Genomic DNA, 23,838 nt, shown 5'->3' on the forward strand with positions numbered 1-23,838 from the left:
CAAATAGCCCTTGGTACATGATCCAGCCAGTGTGTGAGGGCCTCTTCCTCTACACCCTTGCTAAAACTTGCTAATGTACATTTTTTTTTTAATTCAGCCAATCTCTTGGCAGAAAAAAAAAATTTAATGTTTTACTTTGATTCTCTTAACTAGTAATGATATTGAAAATCATTTAGAGTCTTCCTTCGGTATCCATGGTGGTGGGGGCTGGGTGTTGGTTCTAAAACCAAAATCCAAGGATACTCAAGTCCCTTCTATAAAACATTGCAGTATTTGCATTAGAACCTACAAACATCCTCTCAGGTATTTTAAGTCATCTCTAGGTTACTTATAATACCTAATATAATGTAAATGCTATGCATAGTTGCCAGCATGTGGAAAATTCAAGTTTTTCTCTTTGGAACTTTCTGGATTTTTTTTTTACCCCCAAATCTTCCATCCATGGTTGGTTGAATCTGAAGGTGCAGAATTCTTAAATCGGGAATGCTGACTACTTAATTTTTCTAATGCCAGAGAAAGTATTAGCAGCAGTATAGATGTCAGGTCTAGATGGTATTTATCTTGGTGTGTTATCAGCCAGCACCCAAATTAGGTGTAGGTTCGTATTTGTTTTTTAGAGATGCCTAATTTCCAGCACCATCATAATAGCCCCTTACAAATAGCTACAGAAATAGAACCTGTCTCCCAAGTGTGTCTCTCATTTTGCCTTCCACTCTCAGCTGCCTCCTTTTTTTTTTTTTTTTTTTTTTTTTTTTGGTCTTTTTGCTATTTCTTTGGGCCGCTTCTGTGGCATATGGAGGTTCCCAGGCTAGGGGTCAAATCGGAGCTGTAGCCACGGGCCTACGCCAGAGCCACAGCAACGCAGGATCCGAGCTGCATCTGCAACCTACACCACAGCTCATGGCAATGCCGGATCGTTAACCCACTGAGCAAGGGCAGGGACCGAACCCACAACCTCATGATTCCTAGTCGGATTTATTAACCACTGCACCACGATGGGAACTCCTCAGCTGCCTTCTTAGGGGCTTTCTGGGACCAGGCAGTTTTTGAGGATTTCCGTTACCTGGCATCAGGTTTCCCCTACCTGTGTAGTCATGTCCTTGGTATCCAGGGCATACATTCCAGGACCACCACAGATTCCTTCAACTCTGATCATAAAGACAGTACTATATTTATTTTTAAAAATCCACGTTTAGGAGTTCCCATCATGGTGCAGCTGAAACGAATCCGACTGGGAACCATGAGGATACGGGTTCAATCCCTGGCCTCTCTCAGTGGGTTAAGGATCCGGCGTTGCTGTGAGCTGTGGTGTACATCGCAGACGTGGCTTGGATCTGGCATTGCTGTGGCTGTGATGTAGGCCGGCAGCTGTAGCTCCGATTCAACCCCTAGCCTGGGAACCTCCATGTGCCGCGGGTGTGGCCCTAAAAAGCAAAAAAAAATTAAACTCCAGGTTTAAGTGACCAGCACTGTTCATACTCCGTGGTGTTCAAGAGTCAACTGTATTTTGTTAGGTAATTTTTCCTTCTTGAGCCACTTCTAGAGAATACTGGTAATCATTTGAAGGCATACAGACATAAGGGGTTTGGATTGTGACAAAGAATTCTAAAAAAAGAGGGGCTGAAGGTGGGACGGTACCTAGCACGGCCCTGGAGGATATAGGCAGGTGACATGGCCTGAGCTTCTGCTTAGTGGGTCCACGTCACCTGGCCTGACCCCCTCCTTCCTCGTTATAAATTTAAAATGCCCAGGAACCAAAAGGCCCCCTGGGTGGCACTTTCCTTGGGAGAATGAGCTGCTCCTTGATGTAACCGAGATCCTAACTGGGGCTAGGGAAAAACTTTAGGAAAAATCCATCTCTGATTTTCAAGGCAAAAGAAATGTTCTTTTCAGCTTCTGCCAAGACAAGATGAGAAAGCTGAAGAAAAATGGATTCTTCTAAAAAGCAGGATGGGGAGTTGTTGATGCCCTGTAGATGGCAAGGATGGAACACCGTGGAGAGGGACAGGAGAGAGGACATTTACAATCAGTGGCTATTTGAGTAAAGTGCACCCACATCGCACGGTGAGCAGGGCAGGAGGGATGGTTGGGTGTCCCAGGCCCGGCCAGGGCCCCCCACAATGTGCAGTGAGCAGAGAGACCACAGCTAATAGGCACAGAGCAGAGCCAGCAGGAGGGGAGCTCAGGCAGAGCCTCACAGAGAGGAGAGCCCACGTGACCCAACCCAGCTCCCGGAAAAACCAGAGTAAAATGCAAAAATGTGCAGCTCCCCCCTGTCCTGGGCCGAGCTGGGGTTTACTTCCTCTGCAGCCCTCTGCACCATCCGTCACCCTGGCGAGGAGGAGGAAGAACTCGGCCTCCTCAGAAAGTGATTTATTCCCCCCTGATGCTGAGCTCATCCGGCATTCCAGGCCTGGAGAGTTAATGGATGACTGAACCCTCCCCAGCAGCCAGCGGCAGCCCCCAGGGAGACAGGCAACGTCTTTGTCTGCAGGAGGCCAGAGAAAAGGCCCTGGCTTCCCCGCCTCTCACTGTTGTCATAATCATATTCCGCGGTGGAACGTGAAGAGCACAAAGCAGAATTGTCATTAACCCCGCCTGATCTGTCCCCTGCTGGTGTCCTGGAAGACAGAGGAGGGAAGCCAGAGAGGCGGCGAGTCTAGGTGCTTTTCTCGAAATTAAACTTCCCCCTGCAAAAGCATCTTGCAGCTCTGAGCTGCCCACAGGGGTAGAATATCCTTGGAGGGAGATCTTTTGTCCTTTCGTTCTTTTGCTTCCTTTCTTAACACTCTACCCACAGCAGAGATGGTGAAACAAAAGCCTTCCTTGCCTGGCCAGAGATGGTGCCCTAGAGAGCCCCAGCACACCCCGGAGCCTGGCAGCCTCTGCCCACCCACATGTGTATCTCCCAGACAGTTCAGAGGTGGGGAGGTTCAAGTCCAGTCAAGCATTGGCTGCTTTGCTCCTCCCTCAGAGCAGTGGTTTTTTGTAGGACCTGCTAGGTAGGTGGCGTGGGACTGATGTTGGGGATTATGGGACCAGTGACACAGCTGTCCCTCTTCCTCCCCCAGAACGAGTACCGTGTGTTGGGGATGGGGGGTTAGAAGGGTGCTGGCTTTAGGACCTGTTGTCTCTTTTGCATAACCTGGTGATGTGGGAACTGTTAGTATCTCCACTTCATCACAGGCCGGAGAGGTTTAGTGATTTATTCTGGGCCATAAGCTCAGCAGTGACAGAGGAAGAACATTTACCGGGTCTGCCTGATGGCAGAGACCTGCTCATAACTGCTGGGACCCACCACATCAGCCCAGGAGTACAGTGGCCTCTCCCTAGAGAATCTGGGATGCGGTCCCATTACCTTTCGGGCTACTTTGCAAATACCCACTTATCCTGTGGGGTAGACTAGTTGTTCAGAAGCCTGGCTCTGCCTCAGAATCAGTGGAAGGGTGCATTAAGACAAATGACTGGGAGTTCCCATCATGGCTCAACAATTACAAACCCATCTAGTATCCGTGAGGACTCAGGTTCGATCCCTGGCCTGGCTCAGTGGATTAAGGATCCCGCATTTCTATGGCCTGGGGTGTAGATCGAAGAGGCAGCTCGGATCCAGCATTGCTGTGGCTGTGGTGCAGGCCGGGAGCTACAGCTCCAGTTTGAGACTCCCAGCCTGGGAACCTCCATATGCCGCAAGTACACCTGCCCCCCACCCCTCCCGAAAAGACCAAATAAATAAGTACATAAAACAAATGGTATATATATATTTTTTTTTTTGTCTTTTGTCCTTTTTTAGGGCCGCACTTGCAGCATATGGAGGTCTAATCGGAGCTACAGCTGCCGGCCTACACCACAGCCACAGCAGCGCCAGACCCTTAACCCACTGAGCAAGGCCAGGAATCGAACCCACAGCCTCATGGTTCCCAGTTGGATTCGTTTCTGCTGCACCACGACGGGATCGCCCCAAAAATAATTTTTAATGGAAAGAAGGACTAGAGTTGTAGAGTGACCCTCTGGTGCTGAGTCGTAGCTTCACAGGAAAGGCTTTCATAACTGAAGCCTCCTACCAACTCATGGCAAGAGAAGCACTGCTATTTCCCAGCACTGCACTGTCCAGATGTGCCTCTCCTGGGAGCGCGTCTCCCCACTCAGCCCTATGGAATGTGCGGTAAATGGTTTTGTTGCTCACACATAGAACCCTAGGCATCTGTTTCTCCACATTGTGTTGACAATGCTTGAAGGCGAGCTCGGAGTCCTCTTGAGTGGTTTTGTGTGAGGCATGCCTGCCATGCCGCTGTTAGCAAACAGGTCTTTAGTAAAGAACGCATAGATGTCTAAGGAAGGACCTTTTTTCTCCCTAGGATAAGTCCCTCTTGTTGGGCAGCTGTCATCCTCAGACACCCGCTGGCTCTCTGGTGCCCTCTGCTGGTGGTATTGTTTGCTCTTTCATGCTTTTCTTGAGCTGCTTTGTTTCTTGAGGCAGTTGCACCTGAAGTGGCCCAAGTGGAGGCTGTTACTGCTTCTCCCATCAAGTCCTCTTTAAAACTCAGCGTAGGAACACATGACACTGATGATTAATCATTTTTAACCTCCTTCCTGCCTTCCCAGCTTCCACTGTATTTCCCAATTGTTGCAATAGCCCGTAAAACATCTGGCTGCCTCTGCTCTCATCTCCCTGCAGCCAGAGGGATCCTATAAGATGAAAGGCAGATCACGTCACTCCTCTATTACAAACCCTCCAGTGGCTTCCGTTCTAATTCTAGAGGAAAGTACACAACCCTTTCGAGACCCTACATGTTCAGGCCCCTGCCCCTAGGACCACATCCTCTCTGACCAGCTCTCTTCCCTGTCCCCTGACTGATTCCAATTCAGAAACACTCTCATTCTTGCTGTCCTACTGCCTCAGGCCTCTGCATTTGCTAGGTCCTCCGTCTGGATCCAATATCCACACAGCTCCCCTTCTTACCTCCTTTAGGCCCACTCACGTGTAATTCAGTCACAGAGGCCTTCTCTGTAACTCTGTTTGGAAGAGTCACCTGATCCCCTTAGTGCTGCCCATAAGCGCATCATTTTTCTCCCTGGTATGTCTCACTGCCTAATATGCTGTACATTTTACCTCTTTATCTCCCCTGTTAGACTCTTGAGTTCCCAGAGTTCCCACTGAGGCTCAGCGGTGATGAACCCACCTAGTATCCATGAGGATGCAGGTTCTATCTCTGGCCCTGCTCAGCAGGTTAAGGATCCGGGGTGGCTGTGAGCTGTGATAGAGGTCGAAGATGCAGCTCAGATCCCACATGGCTATGGCTGTGGTGTAGGCTGATTCAACCCATAACCTTGGAACTTCCATATGACTCGGAAAAAAAAAAAAAAAGAAAATTTGAGTTCCTGAAGGCAGATATTTTTTTTCCCCTAAGACCTAGAAAAGTGATCTATGGTGAGCACTCCAATATTTCTTGAATGAATGAGAGAAAGTTACAGTTATCGAGTACTCTGCGGGGTTGCAGAGGAGCATCATTCCAAACATTTTATCTCATTTGATCCTCACCACAGGCTCAGGAGGCATACAGTGTATTACCTTCACTTTAAAGAAAAGGAAGTAGGTATGGAGAATCTGAGTGGTGTTGACTCTAAATCTGCAAATCGTATAAGATGCTTGGGTCTCGGAGTTCCCATCGAGGCTCAGTGGTTAACGAATCCGACTAGGAGCCGTGGGGTTGCAGGTTCGATCCCTGCCCTTGCTCAGTGGGTTAAGGATCCGGCGTTGCTGTGAGCTGTGGTGTAGGCCGGTGGCTATAGATCCAATTCGACCCCTAGCCTGGGAATCTCCATATGCCGGGGGAGTGGCCCAAGAAATGGCTAAAAGACAGAAAAGAAAAAAAAAAAAAAAAAGATCTTGGGTTTCAGGTAAAGGTAGCACCTTCCTATTTGGTTTTCCCAGAGGAATGGAACTGATAGGGGTGTGTAGGCGGGTATGGGTGTATATGGATGGAGAGACTGATTGATGGATTGATTTTTATGAATTGGTTCATTTGATTATGGGGGCTGCCACATCCTACAGCTACAGGGTGGGCAGGCTGGAGACCCCAGGAAGAGTTGGTGTTGCCGTCTTGAATTCACATGCCATCTGGAGGCAAGGTTTCTTCTTTCTTGAGGGATCTGGGTCTCATCTTTTAGGGCTTGAATTGATTAGATCAGACCCACCTATGCTGTGGGGGGGTAATCTGCTTTACTCAAAGTCTCCAGATTTAAATGTTAATCACATAAAAAATACCTTCACAGCAGCATCTGAGATGGGTGTTTGGCCAAGCAGTGGGGCTCCACAGCCTTGCCCCGTTGATGTGTGTGATTAAATCAAATTAACCATCAGCCTAACTCAAGAGGTGGTGTGTGTTGGTCAGACTGATCTTGTTCCCTTCATCTCTAAGCTCCATCCCCCTGTCCTGATGGGGTGAAGGGTGGTTGGGGGCACAGAGTGTGTGGGGCTCGGGGCCTCCCAGTCCTGTAGCAGGAGTTCTCTGACTTGAAGGCCACCCCAAGCCCTAAGAGGTTCTCTTCCTCATGTTCATAGCTTCCCATTTCTTCTCACCCTTCCCTCCCCAGAAGCCTCCTTGTCTTGATCATGTGTCATGTACAAGAGTACAGCGGCTCCTGGCCACCTCTCAGTGATGGGAGGAGAATACATCTGCTAACTAGGGGTCCTGGGCCTGTTACCCCTGTTCCAGTGTGAGGTGAGGCGGGCAGGCCTGGGCCAGAGCAGCCAGCAGCCTGTGGGTGCCACTCCCTGTTCCTGGCACAGCTCCTAGCAATGGGAATCCTGGGGAGACTGGGCTGTGAATGGGGAGATGCAGCCACCGTCCAGCTGCACCAGTTTCCAGCCTCATGACCAGGCAAGCCCCTTAACGTCTCTGAGCCTCCGTTTGCAAACATGTAACGACAGAGATAACACAGAGCTGACTGTGGTGATGAGTTAAATGGGCCCCTGTTTGTTTATCTGCCATCTTTGCCCAGCCAGGTCCAGGAGGGCTGCCTCAAGTGTAGAAACTGCTGTAGGTCCATGCCGGCCTCAAGTGCTTGAGAATGGGTAGCATGGGCTTCATTCTGAACCTGTGGGGCAGCCTCCCTGCTTCTGGAAAAGGCCCCAACCCTCCTGAGAGCCAGGCCTCAGCGTTCCTGTGGTGCTCTCCCTTCCCTGATAGTCTGGGTCCCACAGAAACTTCCATGGCCACCATGTTCCCGGGGGTCAGCCCTGGGGGCTCTTTGGGTCTGCCAGCCCCTGCTCAGTGACCATTCAGCATGGATGGCCAAGGGTCACTTGGACCAGCCTCAGTCTCTGTGGTGAATGTTATACCCAGCGTGAGGAATGGCTATGGAGGCCTGGGGTTTCCTGCTTTCTCCATTTCGGCCGTGCCACCCACACAGAGGCCCCCCCGACTACTACCACTGCTTCCTGTTCCCACCCTCTGGGACTGCTGTCAGCAGTCTGAGATGTGTGTACACACACACACACACACAATCTGTAGGTCACGCCATAGGTATTTTGTTTTTCAACTTCTTTTGTCCCTTTAAAATATCCTTTTTTTTCTTTTTATTCTTTTTTTTTTTTTTTGGCTTTTTAGGACCACACCTACAGCATATGGAGGTTCCCAGGCTAGGGGTCGAATCAGAGCAGCAGCTGCCAGCCTACACCACAGCCACAGCAACACGGTATCCAAGCCATGTCTGCAACCTACACCACAGCTCACGGCAGTGCCAGCTCCTTAACCCACTGAGTGAGGCCGGGGAGTGAACCCCCATCCTCATGGATGCTAGTTACCAGTGAGCCACTATGGAAACTCCAGCATAACCTTTTTTAAACTCCTATCCACATGTACATCTATTTTTGCTACATAGTGCTGTTTCTTCACTCAAACTGTCTTAATTCTTACTATATTGTCCACATAATTTCCTTCTTTTTGAAATGTCCTATTATCCACTGAATCTTATATTCCATGAAGCATCTTTGTGTTCGTGTTTCTGGTTGCTCCCGTGGAATTATTTCCTTAGAATTCATTTCTCTGGTCCACACATTGTGGTGAAATATGTAAACAGCTATTCTTTATACTTGTGTCTTTCTCAAAAGGTAGTATCAATTTACTGTGCCATGCTATTTTTTTTTTGGGGGGGGGGACTTATCATCTAAATACTATTATGGTGAAAAGGGTATGGAGAAAAATGAGGGAAAAAAGACGTGTTAGCAGATTTCATGCAGTGGGTTAGGAATCTGACCGCAGTGGCTAGGGTATGGGTTTGATCCCCAGCCCAGGAACTTCCATATGCTGCAGGTGGGTGCAGCCATAAAAAGGAAGAGAGACCCACTGGCAGTGACTGGGAATGTGATGGGTTTTCTTTGTTTTCTCAGCACCACCAGCTCCACAGCCAGCAGCTGCGATACAGAGTTCACTAAGGAAGATGAGCAGAGGCTGAAGGATTATATCCAGCAGCTCAAGAACGACAGGGCCGCAGTCAAGCTGACCATGCTGGAGTTGGAAAGCATCCACATCGATCCTCTTAGCTACGATGTCAAGCCCCGGGGAGACAGCCAGCGGCTAGACCTGGAAAACGCGGTGCTGATGCAGGAGCTGATGGCCATGAAGGTATCCCTGGTGGGGGAGGGAGATCTGTCCTCAAACCCTGACCCCCTTCACTTTACCGTCATCAGGAGGAAATGTTGAAAGCAGGTCAGCCCATCTGTGTGCAGTCGCCCTCTCCCCTGGAGGACAGCCGGAGCCTCGAGTGTAGACAGGGATGGTTTTGGTGTGTCTTGGAGTCATACCGTGTGCTGGACGTGTTCCTGGAGAGGTGAGCTAACGTCAGGAGAATGTCCAGGCCAGAATGGAACACTTCGTCTCCAAGAGAAGCCAGACCAGACCCCCTGCAGGGTTCAGCAGCCTCTGTCTATATAAAAGGACCCCTGTCTCCAGAATGCCGCTTGCAAGTGCTCTTCCCAGGCTGATGCTGGCATTAATGTGAGACAGAGGAGAACAGGGCAAGGCCAGCTGCAGGATTTGCACAAGAGCCCTGGCTCCCTGAACCATTGTCCCTTTGGTGCCATGTGAAACATCAACAACCGTCATCCCCAGGAGTTCCCATTGTGGTGCAGCGGAAATGAATCCAGCTAGTATCCATGAGGATGCGGGTTCCATCCCTGGCCTCATTCAGTGGGTTAAGGATCTGGTATTCCCATGAGCTGTGGTGTAGATTGCAGATAAGGCTCAAATCTGGCTTTGCTGTGGCTGTGACATAGGCAACAGCAACTCCAATTTGACCCTTAGCCTGGGAACTTCCATATGCTGCGGGTATGGCCCTTAAAAAAAAAAAAAAAAAAAAAAAAAAAAAAAAAAAACGAAAACACCATGCCAGCACATGCTGGGGTGACTTGCTCAGCACACCCCAGCCCTCGGAGGCTGCTCCAGCTGGAGTCTAGGTGAAGCCTGGGGAGACTTGGGGGGTAGTACCAGCCCAACCCAGACCCTGACTTGACTCCCACTGGCAAATCCTCATGTGATTGTGGCTGATTTCCCCTCTCACTGCCCACGAGCCGGGCATTGGGTCCATAACCAAAGTGCCTCTGCCCCCAACTCCATGGCCCTTTGCCCCCTGTGGCATGAGCTGTGAAGATGCCCTTCCATTATTTCTTCCAAGCATCACATTTCCTTTGCTGCTTGCAAATGAGTACACAACACAGAAATTTTCTAAAAAACAGAATTGATGAAAAGCTGGGAGAAGAGTTCCTCCTGCAGCGCAACGGCATTGGCGGTGTCTCTGCGGCACTGGAAAGCAGGTTTGATCCTCAGCCCAGCACAGAGAGTTAAAGGATCTGGTGTTACCACCGTTGAGGCATAAATCGAAACTGAGCTCAGATCTGATCCCTGGCCCAGGAACTCCTTATGCCACAGGGTGGCCAAACAAGAAAAAGGGGGGAAAAAACTCTGGGAGAGAAATAACCCATAATACCATGACCAAGGGACAGCCACTGCTAGCATTCTGGCTTGGTTCCCACCCTAGGCGTTTCTTGAAGGACAAACATCAGTCACCCCCCTTCCCTATATGTCCCTAGTGGTCCGTTCGTGGATGTGCGCTCACCCACATCAGATCCACTGACAGCACATTATGTTGGATTTCACCATATTGTTCTAGGAGACAACTGCTGAGAAACTCCAGTTTGTGGGGGGTGTTATTTGTTCATTTGTCTCTACTTCTTGTACTTAATCTTTTGTAAACAACTGGAGCTGTAGCTGCTGGCTACAGCAACGCCACAGCCACAGCAACGCCAGATCCAAGCTGCATCTGCGACCTACACCACAGCTCACAGCAACGATGGATCCTTAACCCACTGAGCAAGGCCAGGAATCGAACTGTCGTCTTGCTGGGTTTGCTACGGTTGAGCCATGATGGGAATTCCCAAAAGAGGCTTTTCTTTCTTTTCCCACCCAAAACCCAATGGATGACATGTTTCTTTGCCACATCTCCAGAAGGAGCTGGGACTTGCCACGTGCCACCTCTGAGAGCCAAGATCCTGAGCCTCCCCTCCTGTCTGATGCCCCTGATGGCTGGCACCGTGGCCGCCTCGCCTTTCCTCTTAGGCAGAGTTCCCACCTCATTCTGACACCCGCGGACGGAGTCATCTTCCCTCTGTCAAGCTCATGCGTGTATGTTCTGGCTGTGACTGCCCACATTAGCTCACTGTACAGTGTTGCCAGAACCCTTCGGAATCCTGCCTCCGATGGCACAAGACAAGCAGGTTCAGCGTAGGGAAACACCTCCCATCCTGGTTTTAGGTCCTCATTAGGAAGGCTTGGCGTCTGCTTTTGAGTGGTCACTGGGACGTGGCTACTCCATGGGTAGCACCCCCAGCCCTGAGTGTTACTGGCTGACACAGGTGCCCTCTCAGGGTTTCCCCACATTGGAGGTGAGAACATCGATGGGGGGTGGGCGGGTGGTCTGGGCTTTACCCAGGGGAGCACAGCAGGCCCATGGCTTGCGACCTCAGAGAAGGTTCACTTTGAGGGATGACTAGAGTCAGTGATCTTGGTGAATCCCTCTCAAGGTGGTGACGCAGCATTCTGAAGAATCCTTTTAAAGTGGGGTTCCCGTCTTGGTTCAGCAGAAACGAATCTGACTGGCATCCATGAGGACGCCGATTTGATCCCTGGCCTCGCTCAGTGGGTTAAGGATCCGGTGTTGCCTTGAGCTGTGGTACAGGTCACAGAGGCAGTTCAGATCTGGCGTGGCTGTGGCTGTGGCATAGGCCAGTGGCTACAGCTCCAATTCGACCCTAGCCTGGGAACCTCCATATGCTGTGGATGTGGCCCTAAAAAAAGTAAAAAAGAAAAGAAAAGAAAACAGTGTGACATGCTCAGTAAATGCTGGTGGTTATCACTGTTACCTGGCTTCCGGCCCCAGGACAGCACTGTCCCCTTTTGGAGTCTCCTCCACAGCAGCCTCTCATTGAAGTTCTCTGCGATACTTTAAGACGTTACCTGATGAATAGTCACCTGTGAGGGGCTCGATTTTGACTGATGACATTTGGATCCAGAGATAGATAAGAGCTGGGGCAGTACTGTTGCTGCGGGCATGGCCCCAGGGTGCCATCAGGGGTAATTAAATGCGTGGCCAGGTAACGTGGAAAATGGTAAAGGAAACGGGAGTTGGAAGGGACCTAATCAGATCCAGTCCTGTGTGAATGTCCCGTTTTACAACCTCTTTGATAAACCTGGGCCTCTGCCTGTCAGAACCCTGCTTTCCACCAAGGCTGGTGTGACCACAGGGAAAGCAGGGGCAGGATATTCTAGTTGTTAGAAAGGTTTTCCTTGGAGTTCCCAGTGTGGCTCAGCGGTGGCAAACCCAATTAGTGTCCATGAGAACGCTGGTTCGATCCCTGGCCTCGCTCAGCAGATGAAGGATCTGGCATTGCCATGAGCTGTGGTGTAGGTCACAGACATGGATCCCATGTTGCTGTGGCTGTGGCACAGGCCAGCGGCTACAGCTGCAATTGAACCCCTAGCCTGGAAACACATGTGCCATGGGTGCAGCCCTAAAGAGCAAGAAAAAAAGAGAGAAAGGTTTTCCTTATAATCTTCCTTATAGTGAACCAATATGTGCTTGCCTGTAACTTCTACCCACTTATCTCAGTTCTAGAGTGACGAGCGTGTGGCTCGGGGCCCACATCAGTCCAACAGACGTGCAGACAGCCATCTAGTCTCCTCCGGGCCATTTTCTCTGCCACTATGAGTGATACCTCCTGTGGGGCTGTGGGTGGTGGTCAGAGACCCCCCCCTTTCCATGCCCAGCCCTGCTCTCAGCCCTCGTGTGCTCTGTTCCCTGCAGGAAGAGATGGCCGAGCTGAAGGCCCAGCTCTACCTCCTGGAGAAAGAGAAGAAGGCCCTGGAGCTGAAGCTGAGTACACGGGAGGCCCAGGAGCAGGCCTACCTGGTGCACATCGAGCACCTGAAGTCCGAGGTGGAGGAGCAGAAGGAGCAGCGCACGCGGTCCCTCAGCTCCACCAGCAGCGGCGGCAAGGACAAGGCTGGCAAGGTAGGGGTGCGGGGACCCAGGGCTCGGGCTCATCTTCTGCCGTCCTCACTGCCCTTTGCCTCAGCTTCCTTGTTGGCATAAGAATTACAGACCATTAGAGAAATCTGAAAGAAGGTGACATTTTGAATGTAAAGAAACCAAATCTCCATTTTATTATCATTATTATTATTGCTTTGTGTGTGTGTGTCTTTTTGTCTTTAGGGCTGCACCTGCAGCATATGGAGATTCCCAGGCTAGGGTCTATGCCAGAGCCATAGCAATGCACAATCCAAGCCGCATCTGTGACCCACACCGCAGCTCATGGCAACACCGGATCCTTAACCCACTGAGTAAGGCCAGGGATCAAACCTGCAACCTCATGGTTCCTAGTCGGATTCGATAACCACTGAGCCACAACAGGAACTCCGTATTATTGCTTTTTAAAGCCACACCTGCAGCGCATGGAAGTTCCCAGGCCAGGGAGAGAATCAGAGCTACAGCTGCCAGCCTACACCACAGCCACAGCCATGCTGGATCCAAGCCACGTCTGCAACCTACACCACAGCTCACAGCAATGCTGGATCCTTAACCCACTGAACAAGGCCAGAGATTGAACCCACATCCTCATGGATCCTAGTCGAGTTCATTAACCACTGAGCCACAAAGGGGCATACCCCAAATCTACATTTTTTTTTTTTCCAAAAAATAATCTCACTTTTTGTAACAGGTAAAACGTTTTCACAGATGCCCGTCTTAGCAGGGAGTGATCTGTGTGGTGGTCCAGGAATCTGGTTGTGGCTCCACCTCCAGCCGTCCCATGTCACACAGTGGCTGTCCTTGTTGATCACTGGGACTGGTCACTGCATCTGTCATCTCCCTTAAGTCTCACAGCTCTAAGGAAGGAAGGCTTATCCCCACTTACATGACGAAAATGAAGTTTAAAAGAAGTGAGGGAGTCTCACAGCTAATAAAGGGAAGATTCAGGATTTAACCCCAATCTGGCTGACGGGCCCTCCTTCTCTGCTCTGGCTCCTCCTCAACTTCTGTGAGGTGGAGGCAGAAAGCAGCTAAGACAGAGGGGAGGAAGGCGAAGCCTGATTGCCCAGAGGGTACCACAGTGGGCTGTGGCTGATAGCATCTTGCAGACTGATGCTGTCATTAGCCCACAAGCCATTTTTTTCTAGAATCCAAGCTCATTCCATATCAGCCTGTATCTCAGAATATTTCCAAACACTGCATTAGAGGAAAAAAATACTCTAGACCCTCAAGAAAGATATCCCTCATCCCAGGGTGCTGGAATTCTGTGCCTCGGGCTTTCTGTTCCTAATTAATGCCAGCTTCTCCTAACTCTGGTTTATCTTGGGCCCAGGACTCATGGGCGTGCGCTGACGTGCTGGTCTAATGACGTGCTGGTCCTCATGGCCAAGGGGCAGGGGTGTCTCCATGAGAGAGAGGGGTGTATACCTGCAGAGAAAGCAACTTGCCGATGCTGTGTGGCAGTGAACGGTCACCTTCCAAACAGCTAAGAACTGTGCTCCACAGAGGCCATGGCCACCCACCTCTCACCTCTGAAGGCCCCAAGGGCGTCCACACTGTAACACCAGCTGGGTGCTCTCCCAAGTCCCCAGCTGCTTCTCAGTCATCCATTCACCTGATGGATGTGATTCGGCCCAAGTGCCAGAGGCAGTTCCAGGAGTTAGGATTCCAATGCAGGATGCCGATGGGCAAACAGATGTTCTCAATACAAGGACATTGTGTCCTGAGAGGAAGGATCGATGCTTAGGGGAAGGGAAGGCCACAGCCCAGACCCAGAATCCAGATTTGGAGATTCAGGACAGGTTTCCTGAACGGAGACCCAGTGGAGAGTGGGCGCTAGGCCAATGAGGAGGGCCGGGGCAGATGAGGAAGTCCGCCCTAGGCCAATGGATGGCATGCCCCGACAGCCTGGAGGGAGGAGGCGATCCATGGGCTGAGAGGCCAGCCAGAACCTAGAGCGATCACTGTGGGGCTTTTGCAAGAGGGGATGTGACATGGTCTGGGCTTTTGGAAAGGTCACCGTGTTGGGTGCACCCTGAAATCTTGTTCCCCGGGGCCTGGGGGATCTGGGTGAGGTGAGCAGAGGAGGACCTGGGGCTTGGGGAGATGGGGTTTTCTGTTCATTGCTAACAGCTTCAGACTCTTTGGAGAGCCTGTTGAGTTTATTAGCAGTCACTTGGGCCAGAGACCGAGAGACAGAGCTCCAGTGTTGATATGCGTGTGCTTAGGGTGTGGCAGAAATGGACTTGCTAGGCTCTCGCCAGAAGGCCCATGAACTGAGCATTTCCCCCCTGGTTCTTAGTATTGATTTTGAGTGGGGGAAGCGCTGTGTTTTGTGGAGTGGCTTCAAAGTACAGAGATCTCTTGGACAGAAAAGGCCAGATGATCTTATTTTTATTTTTTTATATTCGAGTGAAGAGCTTTACAAGAGTACCCTGTGTTGTTCAGGTAATGAAATTAAAGTAAACTGATTATTTGGTCTTTCAGAAATCAGATCCATTTACTATATCCATACTGTCTCCCTTCTGGGCTATTCATTTGCCCTTATTTGTTGCTAGATGAGGCAGGCAGTCTGGAGCAGGGGCTGGGAAACTGTAAAAGGCCAGAGAGTCAATATTGTAGGGTTTGGGGGTCATACAGACTCTGCCGCCACTACCTAGCTTTGCCGGTGCAGAATTGTGCTGCAAAGGCAGAGACCATCTGGACACAGAGACTGTGTGCTAACACGTTGTTAACAGACGCTGAAATTGGAATTTCATAACACAAAACTTGCCTTGGATTTTTTTTCACTATTTAAAAAATAGAAAAAAAAAGGGGGGGGGGATTTCCCATTGTGACACAGTGGAAACGAATCTGACGAGTATCCATGAGGAGGCTGGTTCCATCCCTGGCCTCACTCAGTGCACTGGGGATCTGGCGTTGCCATGAGCTGTGGTGTAGGTCACAGACAGCGCTAGGATCTGGCGTTGCTGTGGCTTTGGCTTAGGCGGGCAGTGACAGCTCCAATTGGACCCCTAGCCTGGGAACCTCCATATGCCGCAGGTGTGGCCCTAAAAAGCAAAAAAATAAAATATTAAAAATAGGAAAACAATTCTTACTCTTCAGGCTTTATAATAATAGGTGGCAAGCCAGATCGGGATCTAGAACACCCACTCTTGCTCCGCAAGAGGGAGTGTCGTGCTTGTTTTAAAACTGCCCTCCAGCCAACAAGCTGGGTCCCAAATCCCGCCCAAGCAAGTTACATTTGGTTTTCTTAGTTCTTGTCTTAGTTTGGTTTTCTTAGTTCTTAGTTCTTGCAGCAGAGCTTACCAGACCTGTTTGTTGAGAGGCGCCGGGGGAGACAAAGCTGTCCTCTGTCTGTAAGGAGTCTTTTTGTTTGTTTGGTTGTTTGTTCTAGGGCCACACTCATGGTACATGGAGGTTCCCAGGCTAGGGGTCGAACAGGAGCTGTAGTTGCCGGTCTACACCACAGCCAGGATCCAAGCCATGTCTGCGACCTACTCCACAGCTCATGGCAACACCAGATCCGGAATTCACTGGGCGAGATTGAACCCACATCCTCATGGATACTAGTTGGGTTCGTAACCCAGTGAGCCACAACAGAAACTCCTGTTTTTTATTTGTATTATTTAGGAGTCCTATGAGGAGCTCCCGTCGTGGCGCAGTGGTTAACGAATCCGACTAGGAACCATGAGGTTGCGGGTTCGGTCCCTGCCCTTGCTCAGTGGGTTAATGATCCGGCGTTGCCGTGAGCTGTGGTGTAGGTTGCTGACGCGGCTCGGATCCCACGTTGCTGTGGCTCTGGCATAGGCCTGTGGCTACAGCTCCGATTCGACCCCTAGCCTGGGAACCTCCATATGCCGTGGGAGTGGCCCAAGAAATAGCAAAAAGACAAAAAAAAATTAAAAAAAATAAAATTAAAAAAAAAAAAAGAAATGTTAGCCTCACAAGGCTGGTCCATGGGGGCTGGGGTCCACAGGGCTCTGGATGGAGAGGACGGAGGGAAAGCAGGGGCGGCAGAGGGCAGGGTGTTGAGATGTTGCTGCCTCCTACACGGGAGCCCGGATGTGGTGGCACTTCCCTACCAGAGGGCAGAGGAGACCCAGTGCCCTCCTGCCATCTGGACTTCTAGCTCTGGCTGCATCCTGCGTTGTATCTCCCTGTGTACATTCTGTCTCATGTAACAGATCACGGGCTTTTTGTTCTCAAACCAGGGCTGTAGTTGCTCCTCCGTAAGGGTGTTTCTGAGCACGCTCTCAGATGGCGCTGTCCCCGGGGCCACTTTACCACACAGCATGGCAGCTGCCCTCTGGCTGTATGCAGAGAAAGTAGAGCCCTCTAAGGGGTATGATCGTTGATTCATGCATAGCCTGGACTCCTTTGAGAGCTTCTGGCTCTTAGGTTTCCTCATCTGTAAAAGGAGAGGCTTTGGTTTAGATGATGTCCACGTTCCAGTCTAATGATAACCGTGGGGGTGCACTTCTGGTCTCCTCCTCCTTTGCAGGGTTTTCTAGATGCTTACCCTGCAAGCCCTAAATCCCTCACTCTAGACATGATTGCTTTCTCCCCAGGGACTGTGGGGCGAGGGGAGGGATGACACAGGACACTCACATGTATTTCCCACTTGTCTGTCATGAGTTACAAGAGGCTGAACCCAGTGGTGCAGGGCACAGACCTGGAGCCAGCCGACCTGGATTGGAATCCTGGTTCCGCCGTGTCCTAGCTGGTGACTTCTCCTTGGGGAGGGGATGACGATGGTGTCTGTCTGCCTCAGAGGGTCGTCACAAGGAGTAGATGCGGGAACATGTGGGCAGGGCTCAGACTAGTGCCCGGCTCAGCGGGGCACTAAGGGGTCATCATCGCCCCAGATGTGGGGACACCCGCTGCCCGGTCCCCTCCCGACCCCTCCTGTGGGTGCCCTGGCCCAGCCCCAGCCCTAACCCGGGTGTGTTTGCTGTCCTTAGGAGTGTGCTGATGCCACCTCCCCAGCTCTGTCTCTGGCTGAACTAAGGACGGCGTGCAGTGACAGCGAGCTGGCTGCGGAGTTCGCCAACGCCATCCGTCGGTAAGCACCCTGCCTGCCGCCCCGATGGGCACGTATTCCAGGAGTGGCAGCTTGCTCCTCGGTTCTCCTGGCTGCTGACGTCCGCTCCCCACAGAGTATTACGGGCTGCCTGGGTGGGGGGTGAGGGGGGTGCATGGAGGAAACCTGGCCCCGGGCCCGGAGGTCAGGGAGGGGGTTTACAAGGAGAGTAGACAGTCATTTCACCTGCAGAGAGAAAAAGTCTCTGTCTTTGCTTTTTTTGTTGCGGTAGGGCTTTGGCTAGAACCTCAGGACTGTGTTAAGTGGTGACAATCAAAACAGGCATCTTTGGGTATCACGAGGATAGAATATTGCAAATTTTGTTGGATCTTTAGGGATTTTTTTTTTTTTCTGGTCTTTTTGCCTTTTCTAGGGCCACTCCCATGGCATATGGAGAGTCCCAGGCTAGGGGTCGAATCGGAGCTATAGCCTACACCAGAGCCACAGCAATGCGGAATTGGAGCCACATCTGCGAACTACACCACAGTTCACGGCCACGCCAGATCCTTAACCCACTGAGCAAGACCAGGGATCGAACCTGCAACCTCATGGTTCCTAGTCAGATTTGTTAACCACTGCACCATGACGGGAACTCTGGATCTTTAGGGAATTTTTAACACTTTCTTTGGCTGCTTTACATGTCTTTTATATTCTTGAAATATAAAGATAATTCAGTTGACTGAAGGGAAAAAGCAGCCACCACCACTAAACATCTTTATGTGGTTTCCAGCTTTAGTGAGAATGTCTGCATCCCTGGCTCTCTCCAGTCAGGGGGCCTCATCGCTTTCACTTGCAGACAACGTCCCCTTGTTGTGACAGTGTTTCTTCCTCTCCATTCCTTCCAGATCTGTCTTCTACATCCTGACTTTTCATACTCTCCCCACGCTCTGCACCCTATACTAGAGCAGGGCTGCCCAGTAGATGTGCAGTGCAAACTGCACCATCGTTTTAAATGTTCTAGAAGCCACATTAAAACAGTAAAAAGAAACAGACACAAGCCACTTTAAGAGCTTGTGTACCTAAAATACCACATCTGTACGTAAATCAATATTTTTTCAGGATATTAACGAGATAGCTTATCTTCCAATTTTTTCCCTGTATTTTCAAAATCCACTGTAAATTTGGTAAATTTACTTTCAGCACATCTCAGATTCAAAGCAGCCACTATGTCCAGGGTTCAGTAGCTTGCATGGCTGTGGCTGCCCCGTCAAATAACACGGTTCTGGGGGAGAGAGGTCTTCAACTCTGTTTTCCAGCTCACTCAGCTCTTCCTCAGCTAGAGCCATCATGGCGTTTGGCTGATGGGGTGAGTTTAGTTTGGTGATGAAACCTCTCCTCTCCTTTGCAGTGATATCTTCTTGCATCTCTCTGAGGATGTTTATGACACTTATTCTGAAATGTAATTTTGCCTGCTGTATTAACGGTTTGCCTGCATGTGCGCTTCTGGGGTTGAGTTGTGTGACTCTTTCTTGGCCTTGGCTCAAGCTCGCCTTTCTGGCCTCTCTGCTTCCCCTGGCTGACGACAGCTCTCTAGGCGGTGTATCTGACCCAAGCGTCTGGTCCCCTTCCGTTCTGATGGCCGGCCCCTCTGGTTTGCAGCCCCTCTGCGTCCCCTTCTTCCTATTGCCGCAGCTTTCTTCTCTGTGCATTTGGGGTGGTGGTTTCCCTTTTCAAAAAGGACAAAAATCAGGAGTCCCTGTCATGGCTCAGTGCTTGGCAAACCCGACTAGCATCCATGAGGATGAGGGTTCAATCCCTGGTCTCGCTCAGTGGGTTAAGGATCCAGTGTTGCCATGCGCTGTGGTGTAGATCGCAGACGCGGCTTGGATCCTGTGTTGCTGTGGCTGTGGTGTAGGCCAGTGGTTACAGCTCCAATTGGACCCCTAGCCTGGGAATGCCACTGGCGAAGCCCTAAAAAGACAAAAAGACCAAAAAAAAGGGGGGGGGACAAAAATCTGCCCTTCCTTTTTTATGATCGCTCATGGTTTCTGGCAGACAGAGAGCACTCCTTGGTTTCCATTATGCTTAAGGGTTTTTTTTTGTTGTTGTTGTTTAATACGTTTCCCGTTATTTTGGGGGCTCTGGGGTAGGAGGGCTACAGTTTCTGCTCAAGCTGCTATCTTGGTCTGGCCGGGGCTGTTTATTTTCTGGGGTAGCCTCCAGGCTGAGGGGGGATCTGAGGCTGCCTTGTGGGGAGCCTCACTGCTCTTCCGATTTACTCACTGCCACTTACTTTTTGTCTTGCCTTCCAAGTTGTAATAGCTCAGTTTTTACACTGCCAGCGCCTCTGGCCATGTGGTTAAATGGTAATCGCTTTGCTAGAAGCGGGAAGAGAGAAACTGCAGGGGGAAATGCCCTCGGCTCATCCTAATGTTGTGACTGCGCCAGAAACGCGGGATGCACACCACCCCCTGCTTCCAACAGGGAGCCATTTGGATGTTGTCTCTGTAAGCTAAGCCCCCGCATGTTTCAAGTTCCCCGAACCTCAGAGGCTTTCGCTGGCACAAGCAGGATGCAGGTTCTGCTGACTCAACATAAAGAGACTGCATTTGTTCTGTCAGTCACAATGGATTTCCAATAACCAGCCTTAAGTCGGTTAGCATGGATTTCTAATCAAGGCCCCAAGATACGGAGCCAGGAAACAACCCGCAGGGCTACAGGAGAAAGGAAAATAACATAATTATCCTGTAAATACAGCCCAGGAGCTGGAATCATCATTTCATGAGGGTATATAATACAGACACCTGAGGGCTGAGGTTGGGGGGTGTTTTTATTTTTCAAATCAAATGGAAACCAATGCCTTCTTGGAAGGTCTTAAATCACCACTGAGCTAGTGGCTGAATCCGGGGAGGGATTCTTCCCAGAATTTTGAGAAATAGCCCTTCCTTGGGAAAGCCTGGTTCCAAACCTCAAAGTTGTGGACTGGGGGAACCAGACTGAAGGGAGCAGGTGAGGATTGGGTGGGTGGGCAGAGGCTGGGTGGTGGTCTTTTCGGGAGGAGTGCCCTGAGGGACGGTGCCTCGTGGCACTCCAGCCACTGGTTCCGGTTACTGTCCTGTCCCAGCCCAGTCTCCCCAACACCCAGACAGGCCAGAGCCTTGGTCAGACCCCTGCCTCCCAACTTTGCTCTCTCAGGGTGCCTGCCCCCCGTCCTTCTTCTGTTTGGAACAGAACCAGGCCTCAATGCAGTCACACATGTACCATCTAACACCCATCTGCTGTGATTCTGTTCCCTCCACTTCTGTGAACGTTTATTGTGATTTGTTGGCTCCGGTGTGGCCATCAAAGCCCATCTGGATGGCCAGGTTTCCAGTCTTGCACATGAGGAGTTTTCTTGTCAGGGTACCTTGTCTTTGCCGTTGCCTGCACCGGCTACGCGCTCCAAAACCCTTCCAAAATCCATCCCGGATCCCTCTCGCCCGAGGTCCTAGTAAAATTTAATTGAACCACCTTTCCCCTTAGGAGGCGAACTATAAAAATGCAGTTAAGGAGAGGGAATTACCAGAAAGACGTCATCTTTGTACTTACATGGTATTTGTGTAGCCTGCCCTCGGGACCCCAGCTCGGCTGGGATACTTCATCTCCAGCATATGCTTAGGAGGCGGCCAGGAGCAGGTGGTGTTCTCCATATGATGTGGGCTGCAGGAGACGGGCACAGCAAGGCTGAGCAGTTTCCCAAAGTCACACAGCAAGCCATGGGGAATTCTCACTCTCCACCTTCTCTGCTGGCAGAGGTTTACGTGCAGCTGAGTGTGAGTTGAGCCTGCTCATGTGAGCTCACCTTCACCTGGACCCACTGTGCTGTGCATGGTCTGGGCGAGCTCATTCCCCTGTGCCCCTGGCACGCAGCCACCAAATGCCGAGGGCATGTGACGTGCTTGCGGTGGGGACAGACTTTCCCAGATGCACAGTCCCCAGGTTGTGGTTAAAAGGTAAGGACGCTGGGCCTCTCGGTGCTGGGCCTCAGAGAGGGGTCAGGAAAGGGCTGTGACGTGGCAACTCGCACCACCCCACATGATCCTGCGCCACCTGTCACTGGGCCCCCAAGCAGGGCAGGACCAGCTCCAGCCACACAGGCACCACCAAGAATGGCCACTCTTGGAGTTCCCATCACCGCTCAGCTGTAAGGAATCCAACTAGCATCCAGGAGGACGTGGGTTCTATCCCTGGCCTCACTTAGTGGGTTGAGGATCCAGCGTTGCCATGAGCTGTGGTGTAGGTCACAGATGCGACTTGGATCCTGAGTGGATGTGGTGTAGGCTGGCAGCCACAGCTCTGATATGACCCCTAGCCAGGAACCTCCATATGCCTTGGGTGCAGCCCAAAAAAAGAAAAAAAGAACGGCTGTCCTTTGCCTGCAAGAGATTGTGCTCATTTAGTCACAGACTCACCAGGGGTCTTCAGGGAGCTGCTGAGCCCTTCAGGGCCCTGGGATCTGCCACCTGTGTCTGCCCGTGCCAGACAGTTCTATAAAATACGAAGTGAAGGCAGTCAGCAAACCGCAGCGCCCCTCTGCCTGGGGACAGGATGTGCCCAACTCTAGCAGAGGAGGGGCCCTGAGGCCTCCTTTTATCTCTCTGATGAGTAACAAGCGAGTCGCTGCAGGGAGGGGGCTGCAGGTCAGATCCCTGTAAGACGACATGGGGGCAGGCAGGCCCTGTCTGATCAGTGTGGTCACGGAGGCCAGCTCTAGAGAACCTGGACGTGGCCCTGTTGGATGTGGGTCAGGCGCAGGCAGGAAGTCACATGAGGGTGTCTCAGAGTTCAAAGGGATGGAATGGAGGGGAACCCCAGTCACCCGGCCCCTGGGCCTCCACTGCTGGGCAAATTGCTTAAATTGCCAGCGAAGGGATCCCACCTCCAACCACAGGGGCAGCACTGAAGCCAAGAGAAGAAAAGTTTTCAAAGCAAGGAGGCACCCCCTTTAATATGGTTGGGAAGAAGGGGGAAGGCAATCTGGAGAAGGTGGCTGTGCAGGGAGCAGAGCTCTGGAGAAACTCTTGGGAAGGTGATCCCAGAGCTCCTGAGAGTAACCGTATAAAAGAGAGGGTGGGGGATGTCTTTCAGGGTCACGGAGTAACCTCACACGATGGGAATCTGGTGGGTATGGTCCTAAAAGTGTTCTGTTGCCAAGCAACAAATTACCACAAGTTTTGCAGCTTAAAACAAGGCCCATTCTGGGAGTTCCTGTTCTGGCGCAGCAGAAACGAATCTAACTGGTATCCATGAGGATGCAGGTTCGATCCCTGGCCTCGCTCAGTGGGTTAAGGATCTGCCATTGCTGTGAGCTGTGGTATAGGTTGCAGACGCGGCTTGGATCCGTGTTGCTCTGGCTGTGGTATAGGCAGGCAGCTGCTGCTCCAATTCAACCCCTAGCCTGGGAACCTCCATGTGCTGTAGGTGCGGTCCTAAAAAGCCAAAAAAAAAAAAAGAAAAAGGATTAGCGTCAGTGCAGAACGCCAGAGCCAATCTCAAAAAAAAAAAAAAAAAAAGCCCTAAGAAAAGCAAAAAATAAATACATAAATAAATAAAGCCCATGCATTAACTCAGTTTCCATGGGTCAGAAATCTGGGCCCAGCATGGCTGGCTTCCCTGCCTAGGGGCTTAAGAGGCTGCATTCAAGGCCGTGTTCTCATCTGGAAGCTCTTGTGAAAAATCAGCTTCCAAGCTCATTCTGTGTTGGCAGGAGTTAGGTCCTTGTGGTTGTCGGGCTGACATCTCTCTTTTTTTTTTTTTTTTTTTTGCTGGCTCTTGTCCAGAGGCAACTCCCAGCTCCCAGAGGCCTCCTGAAAGTCTCCTGCACAGTCTCCCTGATCCTCAGGGCAGCAAGCCCCTCCCTCTCATCAGATCCTTTTCCTGCTTCAAATCTCTTTCCAGGAAGAGCCCAGGCCTGTTGAAGGACTCACCTAATTAGACCGGGTCTACTCAGAATTATCTTACCTGAAGATCAGCTGTTTGGGGCCTTAATTACATCTGCAGCATTCCCTCACAGGAGCACGCCACCAAAGACATCTTAAGCCACACTTCTGATCGTGTGGCTCTGCAGACAGACAGACAGACCTGCAGTGGCTTGGCCTTTAAGATCCCCCGTAGGTCCCTAACGTAATTTGCTAGCCTGTATTTCACGTTTCTATTCACGGAATCCGTGGTCCAGATTCAGGCAGATGTTCATC

General features: G+C 51.0%; 1 protein-coding gene across 29 annotated transcripts in view; it reads left to right on the forward strand.

The window, feature by feature from the left end:
- The window catches only part of MCC (MCC regulator of WNT signaling pathway), a 454,523-nt gene that overhangs the window by 413,328 nt on the left and 17,357 nt on the right, over positions 1-23,838 (forward strand). For 19 of the 29 annotated variants that reach the window (XR_014838496.1, XR_014838504.1, XR_014838498.1 and 16 more), the window contains 3 exons: positions 8,393-8,627; positions 12,361-12,567; positions 17,547-17,647. Coding sequence is in view for 10 of the 29 variants with exons in the window: in XM_085014211.1 (XP_084870337.1) it covers positions 8,393-8,627; positions 12,361-12,567; positions 17,547-17,647 (543 nt within the window). In the remaining 19 variants the exon portion in view is untranslated. Of the gene's footprint in view, positions 1-8,392; positions 10,249-11,286; positions 11,381-12,360; positions 12,568-17,546; positions 18,152-18,194; positions 21,174-22,902; positions 23,198-23,838 lie in introns of those variants that run through there. The other 10 variants (XR_014838497.1, XR_014838506.1, XR_014838513.1 and 7 more) reach the window with 7 other exon arrangements.

The sequence above is a fragment of the Sus scrofa genome, chromosome 2 (assembly GCF_054392235.1).
Source record: "Sus scrofa isolate SSC_HxYL_T2T_F1_AM1 chromosome 2, Sscrofa_HxYL_maternal_Yorkshire_Landrace_v2.0, whole genome shotgun sequence".
Taxonomy (NCBI): Eukaryota; Metazoa; Chordata; class Mammalia; order Artiodactyla; family Suidae; genus Sus; species Sus scrofa.